This window comes from Triturus cristatus, chromosome 8 (genome assembly GCF_964204655.1).
Source record: "Triturus cristatus chromosome 8, aTriCri1.1, whole genome shotgun sequence".
Lineage (NCBI taxonomy): Eukaryota > Metazoa > Chordata > Amphibia > Caudata > Salamandridae > Triturus > Triturus cristatus.
In genome coordinates, this window is record NC_140591.1 from 66,908,452 (window position 1) to 66,925,850 (window position 17,399).

The 17,399-nt window shown below is 43.6% G+C and overlaps 1 protein-coding gene across 1 annotated transcript in view; it reads right to left on the bottom strand.

Moving 5' to 3' along the window:
• Positions 1–17,399, bottom strand: part of LOC146801339 (sodium/potassium-transporting ATPase subunit alpha-1-like) — a 312,352-nt gene that overhangs the window by 168,554 nt on the left and 126,399 nt on the right. The window contains exons 5-8 of the mRNA XM_085620987.1: positions 16,613–16,726; positions 14,557–14,691; positions 11,907–12,024; positions 5,881–6,149 (exon numbers count right to left, since the gene is read on the bottom strand). Coding sequence (XP_085477113.1) covers positions 5,881–6,149; positions 11,907–12,024; positions 14,557–14,691; positions 16,613–16,726 — 636 coding nt within the window. The remainder of the gene's footprint in view (positions 1–5,880; positions 6,150–11,906; positions 12,025–14,556; positions 14,692–16,612; positions 16,727–17,399) is intronic.

Consider the following 17,399-nt stretch of genomic DNA (forward strand, 5'->3'; position numbering starts at 1 on the left):
CAATGCTCATGTATTCGCGGCACAACCTGGCAGCCTTCTGATGCACATTTGTTCAAAAGAAGACCGCCAATGCATGCCCATGTGCCATCGCGGATCACAACTGAGCTAAAAAAAGACACAGAGCCCTCATTACGAATGGTCCCCGTGTTATAGGGTGACCTCCTGGCATGGAGTCAAATTCTGGACAGGACTGTAAAAAATTCAGGACCAGGGTCAAAATTCAGGACAAAAATTCAGGACAAAGGGTCACAAATCAGGACAAGAAATGCAGCACAAAAAGACAATTTTTACAGACACGTCCAAAGGAAGCCATCCCCCATTGCTTTAGCAGTGCGTTTACTTACTGTTTTCTATATAATACTAATTATTCACTATGATCCTTTTGTGCATGCTTCCATGTATGCTACACTCAGGTGGCACATTATGTCCTTGTTCAATAGTAAATTAATGCCCTGGAGCTCGATGTCAAGGCCATCATCCCTACTCAAATGTATCCAATCTTTCTTGGAGAGAAAGCAACAGCAAAATTTTGATCATGTTTCTAAAAAAAATTAAATCCATGGCAAACAGTTTGGGAAACATTGACGTAAGTGACCTTCTGCTAGTTTAAACAAGTTGAACAAAAAACATCTGGCTCACCTCAACCTCGAGTGGACTATAAACCTAAAAATAATTTAAAAGGCAGAACAGATAGTTCCCCGACTTGACTCTGCTTTTAGCAAAATGCAACATTACACTGCACTGGAAGGATTCACTCTCTCAGACTAATGTATGTTGGACCAGGCGCGCAACACCCATTGGGCTCACCGGGCTTCAGCCCCCCCCCCCCCCCCCCCCCCCCCCTCGTGTGTGACAGCCCGGCTGAGACAGCCTCGCGGGCTGGCGTCTGTCTAATTGCAGCCGCACCCGAGTACTTCACAGGTGTTTAAAAGACCATTTACTCGTTAATGAGGCTTTTGTTGTGTTTTCACCCCTTCCTACAGCCACTCTGCCTATGGCTGGAAGACTTAGCGCCCCCCCCCCGAAATCTTTTTCAACCCCCCCCGATATTTGGCTCTACTTACCCCCCGCCTGTGTTGGACCGAGGTCTGGCTCTCTTCGTTTCGATCTCAGAGCACTCTGTTTCACAGAGACGAATGAGCAGGTCTGAGAAAATATTTTATTGCACCGACGTGGGATAATTTGGTGGAGGGCTTTGAAGACTGCTCCAAGGATGATACCCCCCCCCCCCCATAAACCACCCTGACACATACACTCTCTTTCGAGCCGCATCTAGGCAACTACACCAGGCAGTTTGTCTATTTGCCACACTGTCATGAGTTGCCCACTAAAACTCTTTTTTCTAAACACAACAGGGTTTATTGTTCTGTTTCCCCATGCCGATAGTTAAGGTAGCTGCAACTGTCGGGTGAGGAACAGTTTCCCACTTTTTAAAAAGTTCTCTTAAAGGTTGTACAACAAGTGCATAGCCATGAACAAAGCAAGCATAATATTTGCAAATGTACTAAAAATGATGTTAGTAAGTCCTTATGTGATGGACCTGTACATATTTTTTAAAACCTTAGTCTGACTGAATGTGGGGTGTATTCCTTCTGAACTGATGGTGTGTCATAAATACTTGAATTCCAGTGTGTATAATTTACACTTTTCTTACTGTTACGCCATGATCTTTTAAAATTCTCAACATTATTTCTAAGACCTGAAGGTGTTTATTAGGAATGTCAGTACAAATCAATATATTATCTTAGAATGTACATTTTGTAATTTGAAAGGAGAACGGTGACTCCTAAATCTACGCATTTACAATCAGTAATTCTGAATAGCTCGCTGCTGTATTTTTATCGGATGGGAAAATATCACATCCCACTCAGGCTACTTGTAATCAAGACCTGAGAGTTAGAATCATCTTAGCACTTACACGCAGTTCACAACTAAGAACATACTCAACCTACAACTGACACATGAACAAATCCTCTGCATTTCGTCCCCTAGCTTCCTGGTGTTTACAGATGTCAACACAGACTCTGCTGCCCACAACACTTTGTTCTGAGGATCAGTGCACATTAGGGGACTACAGTATATCCACTGCTGCCTCATGGAATGGAGGTCTCTAGTACAAGCCAAGAGATAAAGGGCATTTTATCTTATTCTGGCTTCTCCGATATCTGGAATTTGCTGAAGGAGATTAGCGATATCTGTTTGGAAGTGTGGCCTATCCTAGTATGGTGAGAAGGAATAGGTTGCAAGCTCCGTACAACAGTGGTTCAATGCATTTCCTATATCGGCTGGGAGGAGGGAGCATTGGTCTGGGATGGCCGGATGTATGTCAGATCTTCAGTATATCCAACATGGGTAAATGTAGATACGATGAAGCTAAACAGAAATGATGAGCGTATTCAGCGGGAAAAACTGTCATGCATCTGACCACTGGTAATCAAAGTTGAAGAGAATTATTCTATGAAAATTAAATTTATTTTTAAAAATCTGTATTTCATTGCAGAAAGTAGTTATGGGTTCTCACATTTGTGCTGATGGTTGTCGTTTAGCGTAACTGGATTGAATCCTCAGTGTAAAGGCAGTGTCTATTGCAGCGAGACAGCGGAGGTCTATCAAAGATGTCCCCTAGGAAAGATCCGCTGCTGACCTTGGATGTATCTCCTGCGTGTCTGTGTCCTGTGCACTGTAAACCACCCTCCAGAGTCCACGTAGATCTGGGCTACCTCCAGGTTGTCTGGAGTTTAATCTCCATCAGTCAGGTGTGCTGGAGTTTGTAATGTCAGCAGTTTCTCTCAGAGGACAGATTAGTTTTAGAGTTGAGGATTGCTGATACAGCCATCCTCCCGTGTCCTGGCTCGCCCTTCCTGCGCTGACTGCGGGTCCAGCTGAACCAGCAGCCAAAGATGCGCGGGAGTCAATATCAGAATGAGCAGATGCAATGGCCGCTCTTCTGCGGCACAGAGTTTGACTCCCTGGTTCGAGCTGCAGACGGCAGTCTATACTGTCTCTGGCCATGATCAAACAATAGTCCATCGATTGATAATCACGAAAAGCAGGGATCACATCAAGAGCCTGGAAGATGCCCTTTTTCCATCGATGTCACTTTACCAATTGTGATCTATGATGTCTATTGGGCAGAACATGCCCTTTCTACACGAGCCATCCGATGTAACAATGGCCCCAGGGTCACACTTGGCACAAAGCTCTAACATGCCACCTCATTGCTGGGTCTGAGAAGCTCCTTGCTCTCCTGTGCTTGGCGCTATATGTTGACAATCTGCTATGATTGCCTGCTGGGTTGTTCTTTTCACTTCAAGGGTGGATTATCCACCATCGCATGTTAGATTTAGGGCAAGGCCACTGGAATCATGCACCAGGCGGGCACCAAGGTATGCAGCTGGGCTGACTGAAATATGGAGCAAAACAACAAAAATGCAGCGTAATGCAGCACATTTGGAAGAAGTATGATGCCACTATTTTGTCATGTTTCTATATATGAACACTGTGCGGACAATCGTTTCACCTCATTAATATGAGTTTAAGAACTAACTAAAGAAATCAGCAGCTGAAAGGGGGCCTTTGGTCTTCATATCAAAATTCCACTATGCACTAATATGTGTGGTAACATTTGTAGTAACTTTTGATCCGTTCGAGCTAGAGACATTTTCTTAATGCCATCTACAAATGCACAAGGTGTTGGATTATATGGCAAGCGCAGCAATTCCAGAGTTATACGGAAAATGCTGCGGCAGCAGGACTGCATAATTCCAGTTGTTATGTTTTAGGGACAGAAAGAGGTGCTAGGAGTGCCATGCAACCTGTCACTCTCTGACCCTGGAAAAACATTTTGAAGGCAAGAGTAAGTGCCTTTGGAGAGTGGGAGAAAGTAAAGGCTACCACGTAAATGAAAAAGAAGAGAATGGGTACAGAGTTTCCCCGTGGAGAACAACGAACGATGTGCAAATAAGCATTTCTGCAAAAAGATTTGCTTGAAAATAAAACAAAATAGTGTTTCTCTTTTTTTAAAATGAATTGATTCTTTGAAAATGCTTCACAAATTGGAAAGATCAATTGGTGTCAAATTTCTATATAAAAACAAAAAAAAAAAAGATTTATAAAAAATTACTGCGATAAAGAATCCATTTGTGGAAAATGTAATTAGAGATTCAAAATCTAAATCTGGTGGGAAAAAATACCTTCCAATTGACATTCTTTCGCTAGATCTCCTTCTCACAAAGGATCCAATGTCAGCGCATCAAGCGGCGGACTGCTCTAAACATCATTGCTGATGTGGCTACCACTAGCTGCACAATATTATTGTTTATATCTATAATTTATAACCCGCATCATCAAATAAATCACAGCTAAACATTGGGTATAATCATTCGCCAAACTCAATATTGCTCGCCTTGTAGGTTGACCCAGTCCTGCTGGAGCTTGTACCTGTGGTCAGCAAGTGACAGCAGGTTACCTGTAGCAGGGGCTAACCCCCAAAACATTGCCATTCATGCTTAACCTTAAAACAATCCCTCATTGTTCAGCTTGTTACCCAGATTGTCGCTTCTCAGCAAGTGCTGCTGCCTCTTACGGTCTTTGTTGACTCCTTTCTAAGCATGATATTTTGTTTGACAACTTAGCTTTAGGATTCTCCCTTCCCCCCTCCCCCAAGCATCCATGTGAAGCCTCCACTGCTGGAAGGTGAACTTAGTCCAAATTGAAGAAATGATGCACAGACCGTCTTGTCTCCTTCACCTGTCATGAAATCAACCAATTTCCCTCTCTTGAGGAGGCCACCACTGCTGCCTCTCATTTTCAAGGAAGCTTTGTACAGCCCTTAAATGAGATGTATGAGGGTATGAAGAGAGACATTCCTCTGGCACTCAGAGTACATTACCTCACACAACCAGGCCCTAGGAGTGGGAGCAGTGCACTTCTGAGAAGGGTATGGACAGTGTTGATCAGGGACTTTAGCCAAGCTTGGCGGTGGTGAACAGGAGGATGGGTGCCACCTTTCCAGGGAGCATAGCCCTGGCAGCTGTACTGCAGGACTGCAAACACAGCTACAAAATCAGATTAGCATTTGACTATTGTGTCAGGTGTCACTGAAGCACAAACCCATGGAGCCAGGGATGATCAAAGCAATGGTTGAGTCGTAAATGCAGTGGGCTGTGACTACTGTGGCATGGTGTCCAGGAACCACTGCACACGTCAGCACGTCTACAGGAGGAACACTATTAAAGAGGAGCCATTCAGTCCACTCCTGTGCCCACAAACACTTGGGATCACTGCTTCCCTTGTCACTGAAGTTATACATGAATGCACATCAGGCCTCTATCGGTGCATGAAAAAGATCCCACCTCCACCACGGCTCCACATTCACACTCAGTGGTAGGCCACCCTCTCTGTCTCACCTAGTGGGGGAGGTGCAACTTGATGAGAAGGTGTACTTACAACTCAAAGCAGCACCACAAAACATGAACATTTCATAAAGGTAACAGAAATCAGACTTCCTAGAAGAAAAACAACTTGAAAATATCTGGAACCAACACTAGATGGCAGGAGTATGCAGAGCATGTGTATCTACAGCACACATGCCTCAAACAGATGAGTTATGTGTCATAAAGAATGCCTGGTATAGAGATATGACCATCAGTTCTAGAGCAAGATGAAGCCCCACATTAAAGCTCTTCTGTGGCGACATGCTTCCCAATGGACTCAGAGTGAGTAAAACACTTTGACTCATCAGGCCCTATTTGCCTAATACAATACTTTGTTCAAGAAGCACATCTTTACTACTTCCCTATAACATCGAGGACCTCAATTCACAAGACTCAGTGGCGTGGCCTGAACTAAGGTCACAGCCCAAACACTCAGACTCCTTACTGTGACAGTGGCCAGGAGTCCCTCCGGTACATTGGCCACAATGATGCCGATGAGGAAGATGACCGCTTCCAGCCAGCTGTATCCCAGGATGAGGGAGAGGATGAAGAAGCTGACACCCAGGAATACAGCCACTCCAGTGATGAGTTGGATGAAATGCTCAATCTCGATGGCAATGGGGGTGCGGCCTCCTTCCAGCCCAGAAGCCAAGGTGGCAATGCGGCCCATCACAGTGCGATCACCGGTGTTGATGACGACGCCACGGGCGGTGCCTAGAAACAACAGACCAGAGGTCAACAAACTACAACAAACTTTGGCACAGGCAATAGCTCTGGTTTGCATTCTGAGTGGTGACTACAACATTAAAAGCCTGCACCATTGAAAAAAACAAAACTCAAAATTATTATATCTGTACACAATTTATCTATTAGAATAAGAATTTAAAGTGTGATGATTAAATGTACAATTCAGATGTAAAATAGCCCCTCAATGATTACAATGCAATGCATGCATCCCATTGGAGATGGAATGATAGAATGACAACAACAAAGAGCCAATAGCACGAGGTGAGAGAGAAATACTCCTCTAGGTGAAGTCAAAGCACACTTACTATTATATATATATATATATATTCACTGAAAAAACCATAGGTTTCACACACGTTATAGTTAGGAATTAGCATTTAAAAAACCTTGCTAATTCAATGAAAAAACCATAGGTTTCACACATGTTATAGTTAGCTGGAAATTTTACTGATAAAAAACCAATGAAATTCCCCCGTTATAGTTACTGTAGGCAACTATAACTCACGCGACCGCAATCCTCTGCTGATGCTAATACTGTATTTAGACACTTATTTGCCCATGTCTTCTTCCATTAAATTTTAGCTATACATATATTACAAATATTTTTTTTTTATAAAGACACATATGTCATCAGCAGAGGATTGCGGTCGCGTGAGTTATAGTTGCCTACAGTAACTATAACGGGGGAATTTCATTGGTTTTTTATCAGTAAAATTTCCAGCTAACTATAACATGTGTGAAACCTATGGTTTTTTCATTGAATTAGCAAGGTTTTTTAAATGCTAATTCCTAACTATAACGTGTGTGAAACCTATGGTTTTTTCAGTGAATTTGTACGGTTTTTTAAATGCTAAGTTACTTTACGCCATTCGTGGCGTGCACGCCCACTTAACGCAGTTCGTTCCGTGCGCGCACGGTGCGCTTCGCGCACCGTGCGCGCACAGTGAGCACGCGGTGCGCTTCGAGCACCGCGCGCCCACTTTACGCAGTTAGTGCCGTACACGCAAGGTGGGCACGCAGTGCGCTACGTGCACCGCGTGCCCACGTTACGCACCGTGCGCACATGGAGGACATATTATGCGCTTCCTTGTAATAGGTAATCTGTTAAATTTAATTTGTAAGTGATGACAATAATATGCCATGCACAGAGAGTGTTTTTTTTTTTGTATTAAAATTTTTAGCGTAAGCGCACCGTACGCGTACGGTAAGCGTAATCGGCGAAATTTTCAAAAAATAAAAATTTACCGTTTTTGGCCTTGGGGGATCTTTGAGGACTCAACTAACATGGCTATGTGCATGGGCGCTGTCTAAACAGCCCCTTTATATGTTTTTTGCCTTTGTTTACAGCCCCCCCCTCAGAGTGCGAGAGAGAAAATGGCGGCCACTGCTTCCTGGTTTCGACCGATTCGAAAGTTTACTTAGATGTAACAGCCAATCAGAATCGCGCTCGCGCACGCCACCGTACGCGTACGGTAAGCGTACCGTAAGCGCACCGTAAGCTGGCTCAGATATATATATTGATTTAAAGGCTACTTTCTCAGAATCTACTGAACAGATTTACACCAAACCTACAAAAGGCACTTCCTTGACCTGAGGACTACCTCTCTGCCAAATTTCAAGTAATTCTGTTCAGCCGTTCGGGCTGTAGCCCTGTCTAAAGGTCCTATGGAAAAATGCATGGGAAAAACGCGTTTTGGGACCCCCCTTTTATCTCAGCCCCCGCTTGACGAATCCCCCCGAGACTTTCAGGGTAGGAGCGGAGCGTAGCGCCCCACCTATTTTGAGAAATTCGCGAGGATTCGTCGACCGGCGCCAAAGTTATTCAAAATAGAATGTTGCGGATTTCCTATGGAAACGTGGTCCTAACTATAACTACCTACTGGCGGTTATAACAGATGAGATAAACTATAATATTTAAAAAAAATAAAATAAAAAAAAAAATTATCCACACTCTGTCCACCCCGTGTGCAAATGGTGCCCGAAGGTCACCATTTGTGCATGGCTTATAAAAATTTACGAAAAATTAAAATATTACCTTTCAAAACGAAGTGCATCATATGTCCTCCATGTGCGCACGGTGCGCGAAGCGCATCGTGCGTACATGGCCCATCTAGCGTAACGTGGGCACACGGTGCGCGTAGCGCACCGCGTGCCCACCGTGCGTGCACGGCACTAACTGCGTAAAGTGGGCGCGCGGTGCGCGAAGCGCACCGCGTGCTTACTGTGCGCGCACGGTGCGCGAAGCGCACCGTGCGCGGACAAAACGAACTGCGTTAAGTGGGCGCGCACGCCACGAATGGCGTAAAGTAACTTAGCATTTAAAAAAACGTACAAATTCACTGAAAAAACCATAGGTTTCACACACGTTATAGTTAGGAATTAGCATTTAAAAAACCTTGCAAATTCACAGAAAAAACCATAGGTTTCACACATGTTATAGTTAGCGGAAATTTTACTGATAAAAAACCAATGAAATTCCCCCGTTATAGTTAGTGCAGGCAACTATAACTCACGCGACCGCAATCTTCTGCTGATGACATATGTGTCTTTATGAAAAAAAAATATTTGTAATATATGTATAGCTAAAAATGTATGGAAGAAGACATGGGCAAATAAGTGTCTAAATACAGTATTAGCATCAGCAGAGGATTGCGGTCGCGTGAGTTATAGTTGCCTGCACTAACTATAACGGGGGAATTTCATTGGTTTTTTATCAGTAAAATTTCCGCTAACTATAACATGTGTGAAACCTATGGTTTTTTCAGTGAATATATATATATATATATATATTACCTACTGGCGGTCGCCAGTAAGTAGTTATAGTTAGGACCCTGTTTCCATAGGAAATCCGCAACATTCTATTTGGAATAACTTTGGCGCCAGTCAACGAATCCTCGCGAAATTTTCAAAATAGGTGGGGCACTACGCTCCGCTCCTACCCTGAAAGTCTCGGGGGGATTCGTCAAGCGGGGGCTGAGAAAAAAGGGGGGTCCCAAAACGCGTTTTTCCCATGCATTTTTCCATAGGACCTTTAGACACAGCTACAGCCCGAACGGCTGAACAGAGTTACTTGAAATTTGGCAGAGAGGTAGTCCTCAGGTCAAGGAAGTGCCTTTTGTAGGTCTGGTGTAAATCTGTTCAGTAGTTCCTGAGAAAATAGCATTTAAATCAATATATATATCTGTGGCAGCTTACGGTGCGCTTACCGTGCGCTTACGGTATGTAAATGTTTAAAACAAAAAAATTAACCATACTCTCCCCACCCCGTGTGCAAATGGTGGCCGAAGGGCACCATTTGTGCATGGCATCTGTATGCAATGAAAATGTAAAAGTTTACCTTGCACAACGAAGCGCGTAATATGCCCTCCATGTGCGCACGGTGCGCGAAGCGCATCGTACGTACATGGCCCATCCAGCGTAACGTGGGCACGCGGTGCGCGTAGCGCACCGCGTGCCCACCGTGCGTGCACGGCACTAACTGCGTAAAGAGGGCGCGTGGTGCGCGAAGCGCACCGCGTGCTCACTGTGCGCGCACGGTGCGCGAAGCGCACCGTGCGCGCACGGAACAAACTGCGTTAAGTGGGCGCGCACGCCATGAATGGCGTAAAGTAACTTAGCATTTAAAAAAACGTACAAATTCACTGAAAAAACCATAGGTTTCACACACGTTATAGTTAGGAATTAGCATTTAAAAAACCTTGCAAATTCACTGAAAAAACCATAGGTTTCACACATGTTATAGTTAGCTGGAAATTTTACTGATAAAAAACCTATGAAATTCCCCCGTTATAGTTAGTGCAGGCAACTATAACTCACGCGACCGCAATCCTCTGCTGATGACATATGTGTCTTTATGAAAAAAAAATAATTGTAATATATGTATAGCTAAAATTTAATGGAAGAAGACATGGGCAAATAAGTGTCTAAATACAGTATTAGCATCAGCAGAGGATTGCGGTCGCGTGAGTTATAGTTGCCTGCACTAACTATAACGGGGGAATTTCATAGGTTTTTTATCAGTAAAATTTCCAGCTAACTATAACATGTGTGAAACCTATGGTTTTTTCAGTGAATATATATATATATAAAAACAATACCCTTTCAGGGTTAGAGTGACAGAAATTATGCAAAAGAGAAGGAGAGAACTCTGGGTAGTTCCGAAGTTTAGGCTGAGAGCAGCTGCTGTATAGAGCACCCTACAACACTAGCTACACTTTAAATTTGCTCGCCTCAAATGTCTGTTTTTCTTGGGAATGCTAGCCATTACCGATGGGGTCACGAATTGCAACAGCCTAATTAGTATTCATGAGGCATGCAATTTGCGACTCTCAATTTGTTGCTATTTGCGAGTCGCAAATTCCAAAAGTCGTACATCTGGCCAAAGGTCTACTTATCCACCTGGATGAAACATGGAAAACATGCATTTTGCACACTAAAGCTGCTTATATTAATGTTACACATATGATCATACCAGCATCGTATGAACGTGGGGGCAGATTTACAAGAAAGTGATGCATCTGTGAAGATGCGTCACTTTCTCTGCACCACTTTGAGAAACCCTTGCGCCACTATGGATGCGCCGTATTTACAATACGGCGCACCATGGTGCAAGGACTGACAGATGCGTCAGAAATTCTGCCGCATCTGTTTATGCAAAAGTCACGCATTGCTGGAGTCGTGTCGCAAGCACGACGCAACGCCAGCAATGCAGGGGGATGCCTATCCTCATTGTGCTGCCTCACTCCTTACGCCTGCTTCAAGCAGGCGTAAGAATTTGATGCAGTGGCGTCCTAGAAGTGGCGCAGTGAAATCTTGTAGATTTCACTGCGTCACTTCTCCGAGGCTTTTTTGCGTTGGAACACCCACCCTGCATACATTATACCTGATGCAGGTATAATGTGATGCAGGGCGTTACAACGTGACACATCTCCCTAGATGCGTCAGGTTGTAAATGGGCCGCATTTTTACGCTGCTGCTGTGTCACAAAAAGTGACGCAACTGCGGTGCAAAAATATCGCAAGGGGCTCGTAAATTCTCCCCATTGTATTGAAGCTATGTTTTAAGTGATACTGTTTTAGTAATGTGACTGTAATGTTTTAATTAATCAAACAATAAATAATTACTTACTCGCTGCACTACTCCTAGCAAGGCAGTGCTGTGCTGCAGTCACAAAGTCAAAGCTTCAGTGCACCTTCAAGACCAATGCTGCATTACACAAACAGGGTCAATGCTGCACTACACTGACTTTAAGAATGTTGTACTACTCGTACGAGGTCAATGCTACACTACGCCCTGTAGACTACTGCAGCAGTACACCTACTGGGCCAATGCTGAACTACATCCAGTAGTCCAGTGCAGTACTACGTGAACCTGTTCAACATGTACTACACCCACCTTGTCAATAGCGGGCAGCATCCATCGGCTAAAGCTGCACTACACCCACAAGTTCAATGCTGTACCACAGCCACTAGGCCAGTGCTGCACTACACCCCACAGGTCAACGAAGCATTATACACAGAAGGACAATACCTTGTTGGACTGACCACATCAACGATCTGCTACACTCAATATATACAGTGCTCCACTGCACTCATCTGGCCGAAGCTATTCTATACCCATCAAGAGCGATGCCACACTACATCCTAAGAATCAGCGCTGCTATGCTATACTAAATAAATCAGATGCTGTGCCACACCCACCAGGCTGATTCCGCTCTGCACTCACCTTCCACGCAGTTAGTTGAGAAGAAAGCAATGTTTCTGGTTTCCAATGGGTTCTCATTGGTGAAATCTGGAGACCGGGTCTGGGGCTCGGACTCACCGGTGAGAGAAGAGTTATCTACCTGCAACATACAAAATCAACACATGTTCATGGTTACACGTTAGAGGACCAGAGGAGGAGAGCTATCAGAGAAGGGACAACTCCTACCTTCACTGCTCATCACAGATCCCTCTGGAGGCATGATCAAATCCTAAATCAGGAGGATGAGCCTTTTTCTTGCTCTGCTATAGATGATCAGTTTCTTACAAACACTCTAGATGAGTCAAGAGCTGAGTGCTCTTTAATTATCAAAATAATGTAGATAATGTGTAAAAACCCGAACCCTACAAAAATACAGAACTACACTGTGACTCTGAAAGAGGCCAGGAAGCATCTTTCTATCCTTCCCTCATTGTACGTGATTCAGTTATACTTTGACATTTATTAGAAGAAAAAATAACAACACTGACAGCCATTCGGACCGGCTCTTACCAACATTTGGCAGGAAGGTGTGCCGCCCTGGATCCATGTTGGGCCAAAAGTGCCCTCACTATGAAAAATAACTTAATTCTCTCACACAAATTTGGAAAAGACCAAATACTAACTTTCAATGTCTGGTGACTACAGGAAAAACGGGTAAAAGGTGAATAGTTGTTGTTGGTAATCCCACTGCTCTAGGGGTGAGGGGAGCAAAGTTCATCATTTAGATCTAAAGAGAAAAGTCCAAAGAGTGGTCATGTACATTTCCGGTAAAGTCAGATAAAAATCCCTCAGAATAAAATGGAACATCTCAGCCCTGGATACTACCAGAAGCAGAGGACATGTAGAAGGCGCATCACCTCATGGAAGATTAGAATTGTTGAGGATATACGGACACATTTCAACCTTTAACTCTATTTGAATTTTTGGTGGACTCTTTAGGTAATATTTTAGGAGTAAAAGTGTGAGGCTGGTAAATGGGGAATACTTACTGCTAAATGGGAAGGATTAGGGAAGGAAGGAGCATCTTAGGGAGGAGTGAGGATGAATTCAATCCCCAGGTTGGACTATGGAAGTGCTACCCTGTGTGGCCTTCCTAGATCCAAGCTGGCACCACTAAGGGCCTCTCTCCATGCAGCCATCAGGCTCATCACAGGATCCAAAAGGAACAATCACCTCTCCCCGGATCTCAAAACCCTTAGCTGGCTCCCATATGAGGCAAGTATACAGATGCATATTTCTTGCATGACCCATAAAGCTCTTCATTACAACTCCCTAAAGTACGTGGCACAAACGCTAGAATTATCTGGTGTATGCAGATCCCCTAGAAGCACCACACCTTGGTACTAAAACCACAGAAATTCCATAAAAAGAAAACTTGCAGCAGAGACTTCTCAGGTATTGCCCAGAGAATTTGGAACTCCCTACCACCTGAAATCAGGCTGATTCCCTCAACTACTTTCTTTAAAAAAGAAGGTAAATGACTACTTATTACACAATTCTTCTCAAGATCGGCACCCATGATTATTGCTAGACTGTCGGTCCATCTCTATTGCTTTTTCTGACTTGTCCTGGAGATACTGGCTCTCTCTAATTATGAACTTATTTTACCCTATGTACACAGTGTGTACCTCTCTTGATTATGTTTTTGTTTGCTTCCCTGTTTTCTTATTTCTGCTCATTTGTAAACCGCTCTGAAACCCTCACAGGTCATGTTCACGCTATACAAAAAAAAGTAAATAAAAATGAATACATTTTGGGGGGGTCATGCAAATACAAAAACCTTTCCGCAACCGAGTAAGCTCCTTCCTATTCACAAACTGCTCTTTTAAAGTTACTAAAGTCACAAAAGACTCAAAACAGTTGTAAATGTACTACAGCCCAGCCTCAGTGTAAGCCCAGAAAGAGTAAGGCCACACATGGACTCTTCCCGTTAATGCAATACACTCCCAAAGAAAACAATGGGGGCAGGGACATAAAATAACACACATATTTGTTAAGTGTTAGAAGTTATACTATTATTTTTCTAAATTAAATAAAGTAACATTTAACTTTTTTATTAAAATAACTGAATAATCTTTTAAACTGGTTCATTAAAAAAATTACAGCAAATGTATTTATTGCATACTAATTATAAATATAAAATGCTAGTGAGGCTGGCATTTTTTTAAAGCAAGTTTTGTAATAATATTAGAATAAATTAATATATCCTATTTATTTGTTTATTAAACATTTAACTTGATGAGTTATTGTTCAGTAACATTTTACCTTTTTTGTTCTAGGTTAATAATAATTAGCATTTTTATTTTATGTTAATGTATTTATTTTAAATGTTTTTAATAATTATTAAACGTTATTATTTTTACCTAAAATATACCACAGAGATATCTGCACCCCCAGAGGTAGAGCCCTCCATCTACAAGTGAAAAGTTACTCATACATCCTGGTGTAGAAGGCTCCACCAGGGTGAAGGCATGTTAGTCTGCAACTAGAAGTAACTTTACACTTGGAAATGCTGAATTTCACAAAAGTGATAAAGTTACTCCTGGGAGTAGTAGTACATTTATACATGAGTCAATCTACACATGTAAATGTACCTTTGTGAATAGCTCCTTAGTTGTTGGGATTTTCTCACCTTGCAGCCATGAGCAGATACAATGCGAAGATCCGCGGGGATCCGGTCGCCTCCTTTCACTTCTACCAAGTCACCGGCAACAACGCCCTCCGCATTGATGGTTTGCTTCTCTCCGTTCCGGATCACAAGGGCTTGCTGGCAGACCGGAGAAGAGAAAGGAACATCAGCAGGATTAACAATCATTATCTTGCACAAAGCTCAAGAGAACTGACATTCAGAAATCAATGCAAGGCGTAGGATCAGTGTCCAGTCACATAGGAATCTGCCACTTCTAATCCTCATCTCAAGATACCACACTTCAGCTACCACATGACTCATTACTGTCCTTCACTTTATACAGGCCTGTTCCCACGACAAGAGGGGCTCCCATTGCAAGTACTCAACAGTATTCTTAAAGCTTCAAACTTTTTAAAGTCGAGGTACAGTTTGTTGGGAAAAGTGGTACATTTGTAATTCTTATTCTTTCCAATTAACCTATGCCCCAAGACAGAAAGCCTGCATGGCATTCAGAGCGGCCGAAGGGCCAGGGCAAAGGCCAAACACACTACTCAAAACTACTCTAGCTTAAATCCCATCTCCTACTGCCTATCATAAAGAAACATGCTAAAAGCACTGTCCTCTGTCATTCTGAGTCTCCCCGCTGCTGTTCGCAGATGAAAAAGGACTGTAATCAACGCTCTGTACTCTCCCATTCTAAGACCACCTGTCTGCTGCTCCCACATCACCTACAAGCAAACTCAACCCTCTGTACTCTCCCATTCTGAGAGCACCCATCCGCTGTTCCCACATCACCTTCAAGTATACTCAAGCCTCTGTACTGTCCCACTCTGAGACCACCCATCTGCTGTTCCCATACCACAAACAAGTATATTCAAGCCTCTGTACTCCTCCATTCTAAGTCCCCCATCTTCTGTTCCCACATCACCTACAAGTATACTCAAGCCTCTGTACTCCTCCAATCTAAGACCACCCATCTGCTGTTCCCACATCACCTACAAGTATACTCAAGCATCTGTCCTTTCCCATTTTAAGACCACCCGTATGTTGTTCCCACATCACCTATAAGTATATGCAAGCCTCTGTACTATCTCTAATACCATCATCTGCTGGTTCTACATCACCCACAAGTATACTCAAGCCTCTGTACTCCTCCATTCTAAGACCACATCGGCTGTTCCCACATCACAAACAAGTATATTCAAGCCTCTGTACTCCTCCATTCTAAGACCACCCATCTGCTGTTTCCACATCACTAACAAGTATACGCAAGCCTCTGTATCTCTCCATTTTAAGACCTCCAATCCGCTGTTCCCAAATCACTTACAATTATACACAAGCCTCTAAACTCTCTCATTATGAGTCCATCCATCTGCCACTGTCAGATCAGAAAGGTTGGTGCCCAAACCTTTGTACCCTCACGCTCTGTGTCCACTCATGTGCTGCTGCCGGTTCAGAATGGACTGTGCTCCAACCCCTGTAATTCCAAGTCTCCTCTTCCCTTTCCCCCAAGTGTGACCACCAGATTAATAAGGGTTGTTTAAATGGTTAGTTTGCATTATGAGCGACCTCCATGTGCAATACCCAGACCAGAAAAGAAGTTTTCAATAGTTCAGTAGACCCTTGTGGTATTATGAGGTCAGAAAAAGGCTGGTAAAACATATCTTCAAAGCTATAATCAATTGCCTCTCTTTCAATAGATCTGCATGTCCCCCACCACTGCCTTCCTGCTCCTGAAACCCTCTTTCCATTCTCCATCTCTCCAAGGGATCATACTTCCTTCCATCCCTGTTTTTTTTTAACTCACTGGACTTGCATGTCTCCGGTCTCTGTGCTCTGTCCCTTAAGCCTGCTCTCCTACTCACCTGGTGAGCCGTATATCTCTCCAAGCCTTTCATGTCACTCACTGGACACGCCTGTCTTCGGTCACTCATGCTGTCCAATCAGAGCACCCCCGCTACCCCAGGGGTATCACATTTTCTTCCATCTCTTTCTTCCAGACCCATCAAACCTTGACTACATCTTATCCATGGAGCCTGCTCTTCAGTCTCATGCTCACCTGAGGTACCATGTTTTTGAAGGACTCCATAATCTTTGAGCTTTTGGCTTCTTGGTAGTAGGAAAAGCAGCCAGTGATGATGACGACTGCCGAGAGCACAACGCCAAGATATAGCTGTGGGAAACAAGTATGGAAAAAGCTTACACTTAGTCGCAGTCTAGAGTAGCCAACCAAAAAAGCAGCAAAGAGACCTGCAGTGGGGTTCAAGATTCAACAGGAGGCAACATTCTGACAGAGGATTAAACCTGCAAACCAAAGCATTACTTATTGGGCCTGATTTTGAGTTTGGCAAATACAGCAGTGTCTGTTCGGGTGGCGGAGGGCATTACCTAGGCCATCCCAAGGATAGTCCGCCTACCAAATTTAGAGATGACCTCTGCCCCAGCAGTCATTTCAGTGCATTGAAATGAACCTCTGTCATGCAGGTTCCTTTCAGTGTACTAAACGTTGAGTGAATAGCCTCTATCGGCTTTGATGATCAAAAAAAATATGTTTGATTTTTTAGTTTTTTTTTTTTAAACTCCCACTTTGGACGTTTGATATTACGAATAACGATCCCCCCCCCCCCCCCCCCCCCCCCGGGAGTTTTCCCACAAGGTGTGGAGGTTATTATTGTTTTTTTACTATTCCTCGTTGCCAGGTTTTTACTGGCAGTGATGGATAGTATTCCGTGAATGGAGCCAATGGAGGCTGCGTCAACGGAAAACTAAAGGTCTGCCCATCTCTAAATGAGGCGGGTGAACCAAGGGTTTGGAGGCAGGGTACATCATTGTGTTTAAAAAGGAGT